This window comes from Chaetura pelagica, unplaced genomic scaffold (genome assembly GCF_000747805.2).
Source record: "Chaetura pelagica isolate M959 unplaced genomic scaffold, ChaPel_1.0 scaffold83, whole genome shotgun sequence".
NCBI classification, from domain to species: Eukaryota; Metazoa; Chordata; class Aves; order Apodiformes; family Apodidae; genus Chaetura; species Chaetura pelagica.
In genome coordinates this window covers 5,362,239-5,371,669 of record NW_009952893.1, presented here as the reverse complement: position 1 = coordinate 5,371,669, position 9,431 = coordinate 5,362,239, and the positions used below count along the sequence as shown (strand labels likewise).

Here is a 9,431-nt window from a genome sequence, read left to right as displayed (position 1 = left end):
CTTTCCAGATTGTTCACTGATAAAATTACTCTTTGTAACTCATGTTAGCTGATATTTTTAATGGATCTCTGGGGTGAATCATTAAAAGACAGCCTTAGCTACATGAGCTCTCTGTTAGTTCTCTATCTAGGCTGGTTATTATAAGAATGGCCCAAGAAAGGGAGAATATGTAAGAAAAATAATAAAATTCCTTATGCTTGAATTTTAATTTCTGTGGTTTTAGTTTCACCATTATTTACCCTTATCTTTTAAAAGTTGGTTTTGTTAGTTGCAGCCATTTTTTATTCATATTAATATTGTTTTTTGGAGGAGGTGAAAAGAAAGTCAATACTGGGCATCTCATTTACTGACAGCAGTTTAAAAGTATTATGCAAGTCACTTTAGCATTTTATTACATACTCCTGAAAATAAAAAATATAAATGGCTAAGCCCCATAAATGACTGCTGTTACTGCATTTTATGACTGCAGAGGGCAAGTGAGGAGTGTTTTAAATATGACCCTGCTGTTTTCTTATGTGGTGTTACATTAATTCCGTCTGACCTATATTTGTGCATCTCAGGATTTGGTTTCCTTTTTTACTTGTCTTAAGCACTGTGCTAGGCTTTAGTTTTATCTGTCACTGCACCAAGGTCGTTCTCATCCCGTCAGCCTTTCCCATTGTACCTGAAACTGTGTTTCCATACATTCCCAATTGCATTGCTTCCTTTTTTTTTTTTTTTAAATACCTATAATTTTCTTTCTGGTTTTCATCTGGACACAGATCTTTTTTTAAATGCTTCTGTCTCTTGTATTAATTACTTTAAAATTCAATGGACAGAGCCTACAGACTGCCTTATTTCTTCAGGCATATAAATGCACTTGATCTACAGAGTAGGCTTTATGCTGTACTGTGTAACTTTTATATGCACTAATCTACACTTTTATCCTGTTTTTCTATTATGTTATAAATTGCTTGAAAAAAAACATGACAACTGAACAAATTAGCAGTGCCCTTAAAATATGAGAATATAATATTTTATATTACCTTGTTATGTGTTGGTTTGGGCTCTAATACTAAAAACTGATTGCTGTTGTTAAACAACCTTGTTTCCTAACCAGTTTGTAAAGCACCTTAATTTCCTCTAAGTGAAGAAATTAATTGCTACCAGATTTATCTTACTATATGATCTTATGATCTTTGCTTTGCTCAGTGAATGGGGGATCTTGGTCTGGTGACACTCCTAGGCGTAATAGCCATACCTTTAATTGTCGGATGCTGGTAAAACCTGTTGCTGATTCTGAAGAAGGCCATGATAACCAGGAAGCACATCAGAAATACGAAACTATGCAGTGCTTTGCTGTTTCTCAACCAAATTCCTTCAAGGAGGATGGTGAAGGTAATTACCACTTTCATTCTTTCCATGCTGATGAGGGACAGCAGTTTCACTGCAGGTGATAAAGTGTGGTCAGCTTGATAAAGTGGCTTCTAAATAATGAAAAAGGTAAAATCTGTAAGCTGTTTGCTTTTTCATTTATCTATAGCAGTGCACTTTCATCTTGAATTATGAGTCTAGACACTTGCATGCACCTACCTTAAAGAGATATCCCAGTTTTGTATCACCGCAGTTGTAAGAAGAATGTAGCTGACTGGGAGGAAAGTTTCAATGGGCAATTTTTTGAGTTCTTAGTATTTGAAGACAGTTGTGGTTCACCATTTCCTTTACTCTTTACTACTTCAGCAGGTAAATTTCCTCAGATTGTATTGTAAGTATTCAGATAAGTAAAAATGGCTTATTATGAAGCTGTTTTCTTAGAGGCAGCAAGCAGTTGGGGCATGTTTAAGAAATATGGCTTAGAAGGTACAAAATGGTGAGTTCTGAAGAAGTGTGTTCTCTGTGCATGTCATATATTGTCTTTTATTACTTGTATCCTGGGTGTTTGAGCTGCTATAGGGCTATGTGTGTCAATAATTATGAGTTGTGGTGGAGTCCTTGATGATTTTTCTTGTAAAAAAGAAAAGAAACCCACCCCTCCCATGTGGTTTAATATTGCAGGAAATAATGAAGTTGTAAAACCACTGAGTTGAATCTGTCCTTTTATTAATGCAAAATCTACTCTTTGGGTCCAAAATTATTTAAAGAACTTTTTAAAAATACTTCTCAATTATTTGTGAAAACAAAATTTTCCTCTTTTGCACAGATTACTGAAATAACATTTTTCTTTAAGATTTGCAGTCTTGCTTGATTTGTGTTGCAAGAAGAGCTCCAATGAAGGAAAGGCCCCTTCTTCCTTCATCTGAGAGCTTTACTACTCGCCAGGATCTACAAGGTATTGTGAAATAGGAGTTTTTAATTTCTTCCTCCCTCCCCCCTCAAAAGGGGAAATTGCTGTAACAAACATTTTATCTGAAATCAGGCAAAATAACTTCACTGGACACGAGTACCATGCGAGCAGCTATGAAACCTGGCTGGGAGGATTTGGTGAGAAGATGCATTCAGAGGTTCCATTCACAACACGAGGGAGAAATATCCTTTGCCAAGAGGCATCACCAGGAAGGTTAGGTTTAATCTTTTTAGCACTTTCTATATTTAAACTGTTTGTTATTTCTCTTGATTTGGTTCTCTTTATTTACATGGAACAATCAGGGACTACTAGCAGTCCCTTTTTCTTTCAATCTGATTTGCCTAACACACACTGGCTCTCCAGAGGGGTTTTGTACCTTCTTCCCTGTTTGGTTTAGCCTACTTGTTATATCTGTGACATACTGGAGGGTGCTTTAAATCTTCAATTTGTCAGAATTATTTGAAAAAGACAGACCCTTGCATGTTTCCTACCAAAACATTCACTACCCATTATTCTTCAGAACCTCAGCTCTCACATTGTAGATAATGGACCTCTATTCATTTTCTCTACAAAAATGGATTTTTTAACTGTCACGTTTTCTGTGAGAAACACTCTGTGTGAATTATCAAAGATGCAGCACTCATGCTATGTGGAAACCTACATTGTTGTAGTGTATCAGATAAGTGTGAGAGGGTATACCAAAAGCACCCCTACTCAGTCAAGAAATATGGTGGGTAAGATGCAGGAGAGCACTGGATTGTGAAATGTTCCCCATGAGGTTTCTGTGGTAGTGACTGAGTCAGGATTTTTCTTTTCATAAACCCCTAATACTGCTAATACTAGTAACACAGAACCAAATTGCTAAATACAACCCCTTATAGGCCACAGGGAAGTCCTTCCAAAACCAATCGGGAATAACTAGAACATTTCCAGTGAAGGAGCATCATTCTTTGGGTTCATGTTTATCGAAGGGGACTTACAGCTGGCCTGTAACAAATAGTTGCCATGGTCATTAAACAATTGGCATACTGTTTTGGAAATACCAACAGGAATCTCAGATTATTCAATCAAATACTCTGTAATATGTTCTGCTTTCATGAAACCTTCAACTTTCATGTTGGGAATATGGGGCACAGAAGTGCTGTGACCCTTTATATTAACAGCTTTTGAGGTACATGCAGTAGGAGTGCTAAAGGTTCACAGCCTTACAGTGGGATTTCAGAGAGAGCTGAAGGAGGCAGTACACAATTAAAGTTACAGCAGGAGTTTAGAGAGCAGTTTCAGCACCTGTCTCTGCCAAAGGAGATTTTAGGACTTGCTGTTAAAGCATCCAGCCACTTGTTTCTTCAGTCCTCTTCAAACGATGACCAAATTAGCAGCTCCTACATCCAGTGCTGAGATTTGAGTGAGGCCTCTCTAAGCTGTCTTGTGAAGTGATAAAAATATGTCTTTTTAAGTTTCCACTGCATCATTTTGCAGGAGTGGCCTAGGATCGTCATACAAACTGTAGAATTAGTCTTAAGTGGGGGGACTCTTTACTTGTTGTGGAATTTAAGAGAGTGAGTGATAAGAGGAGGAGGAAAAACCTCTGGAATTGCTTTCCTGCAAGGGATCCAGCACTAGAGAGGAGTGATGGCTGATAAGTTTCCTTCCCCTCCCTGCAGCATGGAGAAGAAAGAAAATTCCTATCTTGGCCATTAGCAACTTTGCACTTGACTGAAGAACCTCCTGCATTGTTAAGTCATTCTGAGATTAGAAGCAAATAAAGTAATGGTCTCCTACATGTAATTCAGTGTTAGAGTGAAAAAAAAAAATAAAATTGCAGCATGAGCTTGATAAACAACAAAATCCACAAAGATTTCAGATTAACTCTCAGTATAAAGTTCAAAATATATGGTAAGTTTTTATTGGCCATAGTCAGAAAAATAGCATTTCCTCAAAAGGAATACGGAAACATTCTTGTTTGCTTTAAGAATTAGTTTGGAAAATGATTTAAGTAGAGATTTCACTTGTATCCTGTTGGCATTGAGTACTGGAATTTCCTGATGTGGTATATGCTAAAGTTAAGAGCTTTGGACCTTCTGGTGCCCAAAGGTTAAACTGAAACAATGACATACCTAACAGTGAAATTTTGCTTGGTATTGTTTCACAGTTGTGTGTTTTTGTTTTTCTTTACATTTTTACTCTGAAAACCCCCTTCTGGTTGTTTAAATTGTGCTTCCTGTTTTCTCACTGCCTAAATAATACTTTCAAACCTTGCAGAACAATATATAACGGTGGGGGGGGACAGGGAAGGAAGGCAATCCTGCAAGGCTGAAAATCTGGTAGCTCTGTAGAGGAGCCTATTTAATAAAGCCACAGTCAGAAAACCATGTCATTTCATTACCACAGGAAATATTATAAGACAAGCAATGAAATGAAGATCAGATGATACTATTAATTTTTATTAAAAAAAGAAAGAAAACCAAAACCACAGAAAATGTCTGTGTATAAAAAAGGAGAAAGTTAAAAGTATTTGTATTGTTTCATTCCTAATTTTTCCCTAAACAATTATATGACAATTCTGAAGTTAAATAATTCCCTCCTGCCGTATCTGCAATCCTCATGTGATAGCTTTTGAACAAGGAATTGGAAATCATCAGACTGTTTTCATTAATGGCAAAAAGAGAACAGTAGAATAAATATTTGGAGATCTGATTTTCCCCAACGTGATTTTTGTTTTAAAATAAAGAAATGTTGCAGAAGTTAGAGAACTGAATTTGTTGAAGTACAGATTTACACTGAAAACTTAAGGGCTGCAGAATATGTGCCACAAACCTGAAATGCAGTCGTACCTAACACGGGGGAAGGATAACACAGCCCTGGTTTTGGCTTAGGTAATTATATTTGTAATTTGTTTGAGCTGTATTTTTTTGTATTTGTTCTTTTAAAAGTAATTATTATTTTTTTTTCCCTGTTCATATTTCTAATTGTTCCCATGTAAGAGGTTTATGTACTTTTTCAATTAAAGAAGTAGTGAGAGTAACTGGTAGAAAATACTTTAAGCAGGAAATAAGGAGGAAAAGATACAGGCTAAAGGAAACAGATGATCTAGAAACTGAAGGCATTTGTATTAATCATTGTGATGTAGATTATACAGATGGAAAAATGTACGAACAACAAAAGTAATTAGACACATATTTGATGAAAAGCTAAATGGACAGTGAGAGCTTCCTGGTCCACTCCTGAAATACTCTGTATTTTATAGTATCTGTCCTGTTATTGCTGTCACTGCTTGTAGGTTTTCTTTTGACCATGTGGAATCCTTTTTATTTTCTATTCATCTCATCTATTTTAATTTTTTTTAATCGACAGTGTCTGTGGTATCAGTTAGGACAGCAGACGTGGAGCTACCATGCTACCTCGTCTGTAGTTTGTGATTAATTTTAATTCTGTTCTTTGCTTGCTTGCAGTGCTGAGGCAGGGACTTGCCTTCAGTCCTGTCTATCGGTTTTCCTTGTCTGATGGCACTATCGTTTCTGCCCAAACGAAGAGCAAGCTCATCCGTTCTCAGACAACTAGTGAACCTCAGCTTGTAATCTCCTTGCATATGCTTCACAGGTAATTCTGGCCAGTTTGTATATCCACATACTGAGAGACAAGGAAAATACAAAGGTACCTTGCCAAAGCAAATAAATTGTTTAAGGCTGGTGGACAATCAGTTGGCCTAGAACTGATAGCATGAAAACAAAGTGAGTTTTGAAATCAATGCTTACAGCAGGAAAAGACTAAGATTATTTCAGGATTTACAAATGCCATGCTGGATTTTCACATCAAGATCTTCCATTAAACATACAGAATTTCCTTTAATCTCATGTTCTTAATTTCAGTATTTTCATTTCCCGTGTTTTGCGTAGTAGACAAATAATATTTCTAAATGTAATTAAATCTAGAAAACATTGAAGGATTAAATTCCTGTTGTTCAGTCAGTCATATGTTGGGCGTCTTTAAATAATATATTATGAATATTAAAACTGCATTTTAGGCAAACTGCATATTTTAACTTCTTATCTCTGTTCATTCCTCGTCTTCTCTGGTGCTTGCACTAGTGGCTTTCACCTGTCCAATCCTGAGAAATGTCACCACTATTCATTTTTTTTAAAAGAGGCATAGGCAGTAACATCTTAAAGTTGAGGATAAGTAATCACTGACCTCATAACTTCAATGTAAAATCTGAATTAAGCTATTGCATGTCCTGGTATATTTGTGTCAGATTTTGTTTCAGATTTTAGTTGCTGGTAATAATGAAAATTTGTCTCCCTGTATCCACAGTATCACTTTTTTAAGGGGAAGAGAATAGCTCTAAATGTAATTAAAACTGAAAACATTTTGCAGAGACTGTAGATTTGGAAACTGATCTGACCAACAGCTGTCTGAAATTTGTTTTCCTTGGATTGCTGAAGATAGTTAGTATTTTATGAAGTGCTAAATTTTACATTTTAAAAAGAACCATTAAGTTAAAAATTGTATTTGCAAATATTCTTGCGTTTTTAGCAGAACAATGGTACTATTCTGTTTGTAATAAGATTTTTTAAATCTACCTCTCTTTTTGTAATTAATGTTGTTCACCTTTGCCTTTATACCCAAGGTAACAAATGTAGAGTAACAATCTTCACTGCCCTGTGTGCTTCAGCTCTTCCACTTTTTTTGCTTTTGCAAAACAAAAAGGTTTAGCTGTACTTACCCTGTACAAGTAGGAATGTTTTTTGTCTCATCAAAAATACATACTAGGAATGTTCTATTAGTATGTGGTTTTGGAAGTCCAGACTTGATTTGATTTTTTTTTCAGAGCATCATTTTTTTTTCTTTCTAATCTACTTGACTCTGTGTCTTTTATAGCTTTTAGCATTTGGGAATATGTCTGATTTTTCTGATTTAAGTTTAAATACAGAAGTAAAAAGTTTATTGCATCCTCCCATAAACTGTTTAAAATCTACTGAGGAAAAGAGAAGTGACTTTCAGGTGCTCTCATGAAAGCTTTTTCTGTGTGCATATGTTTGTGTGTGTCTCCCTGTCTTCTCTTTTCTCCATCTTAGAGCCTACATCTCTAAATTACAAGTTTCAACCCCCATGTGTGTGGGCTTTTTCTTTCTTTTCTTTTCCTACATGTTGGTGGGGGACTGGATTGCTAACAGGCTGTTCCCATTCTGCAGTAGTATCCAGTAGTTCTGTTAGCTCACATGGTGGTTTGGAGCAGTATCTAAATACTCTGGCAGCGTAGAAATGTGACTTTTTCAACTTTCTTTTCACTATGAACTCTGTGGGCAAATAGCCCACTCCAGCCTTGTGGTGGGCCTAACTCACAGAAATCCAAAACTCCAGCAAACAGCTGTCCACAGCTGTCTTGTGAAGCATGTATTTGTTTGGCTCATGTGTTTCAGATGAGCTTTCTGTCAGTTCTAGAACTTAGCTCTCGCCAAATTGTAAAGAAGAGATATGCATTAAAGGGAGAGGGACTGAAATGGTAACCTATCTGCATTTCTAATGAATGCCATTTAAATGAGGTATAATTTTGCTTTTCCTCTCTTCCACTGATTTGTTAATGAGGTACTGAAAAACCACACTGTCAGTGTGCAGCCATGTTGCGAGCTGCATATCACTTTTGTCAAATTGTCAATTTGTTTCTAATTGTAGGTTTGTTGTGTTATTTTCAAGTGAGGTTTGAGGTTTTGCTTCTTTTTCTGTAATGTAATTGCAAGTTGGCCACTGTCATTTTAGCTAATAGGTTGTTTTTCTTCCCTTTGCCACATAGAGAGCAGAATGTCTGTGGAATGAATCAGGATTTGACTGGACAAGGAATGGGGAAGATATTGAACCCACTTAGCTCCAGCAGCCCTGCCCATCAGGCCATGTGCAGTGGGAACCCAGGTCAGGATATGACCATCAGTAGCAATATAAATTTTGCCATAAATGGCCCAAAGGAACAAATGGGCATGCCAGCAGGCAGGTTTGGTGGTTCAGGGGGAATGAACCATGTGTCAAGCATACAAGCATCCACTCCTCAGGGTAGCAACTATGCACTAAAAATGAATAGCCCCTCACAAAGCAGCCCAGGCATGAACCCAGGGCAGCCAAACTCTATGCTTTCCCCAAGGCATCGTGTGAGCCCTGGAGTGGCAGGAAGCCCACGCATCCCACCCAGTCAGTTCTCCCCGGCAGGAAGCTTGCATTCGCCGGTGGGAGTCTGCAGCAGCACAGGAAATAGCCATAACTACACCAACAGTTCCCTGAATGCACTTCAGGCCCTCAGCGAGGGCCACGGCGTTTCTCTAGGATCGTCGTTGGCTTCACCTGACCTAAAAATGGGAAATTTACAAAATTCCCCTGTGAGTCTGAACCTTCCCCAGCTGAGCAAGATAGGAAGCCTGGACTCTAAAGACTGCTTTGGACCATATGGGGAGCAATCTGAAGGTACAACTGGACAAGCAGAGAGCAGCTGCCATTCAGGAGAACAGAAAGATAGTAGCGATAGCAACATGCCACCAGTTGTCGGTGGTGAGAAACCTGATGGACAGAATAAACTGCACGATGGAAAAAGCCAGACAAAGCTCTTACAATTGCTGACCACCAAATCGGATCAGATGGAGCCTTCGCCTTTGTCCAGCACCATGGGAGACGTTAGCAAGGACTCCACGGGAGGGTTGCCTGGGTCTGGTTCGGCACATGGAACCTCGCTCAAGGAGAAGCATAAAATTTTGCACAGACTATTGCAGGACAGTAGTTCTCCTGTAGATTTGGCCAAGCTCACAGCAGAGGCCACAGGCAAAGAACTGAACCAGGAGTCCAGTAGCACAGCTCCTGGTTCAGAGGTGACTGTTAAACAGGAGCCAGCGAGTCCTAAGAAGAATAATAATGCACTACTTCGCTACTTGCTAGATAAAGATGATACTAAAGATATTGGTTTACCAGACATGCCCCCAAAACTGGAGCGGTTGGACAGTAAGACAGACCCTTCCGGTAGCACAAAGTTAATAGCTGTGAGGACAGAAAAAGACGAGATAAGCTTTGAGCCTAACGAACAGGTAAGCAAATCTTTGCATTATATGTGAATTAGATGTTCTAGGCCTGC

General features: G+C 38.0%; 1 protein-coding gene across 1 annotated transcript in view; it reads left to right on the top strand.

Moving 5' to 3' along the window:
- The window catches only part of NCOA2 (nuclear receptor coactivator 2), a 73,419-nt gene that overhangs the window by 29,083 nt on the left and 34,905 nt on the right, over window positions 1-9,431 (top strand). Inside the window, exons 5-9 of the mRNA XM_009995599.1 lie at window positions 1,192-1,377; window positions 2,207-2,308; window positions 2,396-2,536; window positions 5,776-5,923; window positions 8,115-9,384. Of these exons, the coding sequence (XP_009993901.1) occupies window positions 1,192-1,377; window positions 2,207-2,308; window positions 2,396-2,536; window positions 5,776-5,923; window positions 8,115-9,384 (1,847 nt within the window). The remainder of the gene's footprint in view (window positions 1-1,191; window positions 1,378-2,206; window positions 2,309-2,395; window positions 2,537-5,775; window positions 5,924-8,114; window positions 9,385-9,431) is intronic.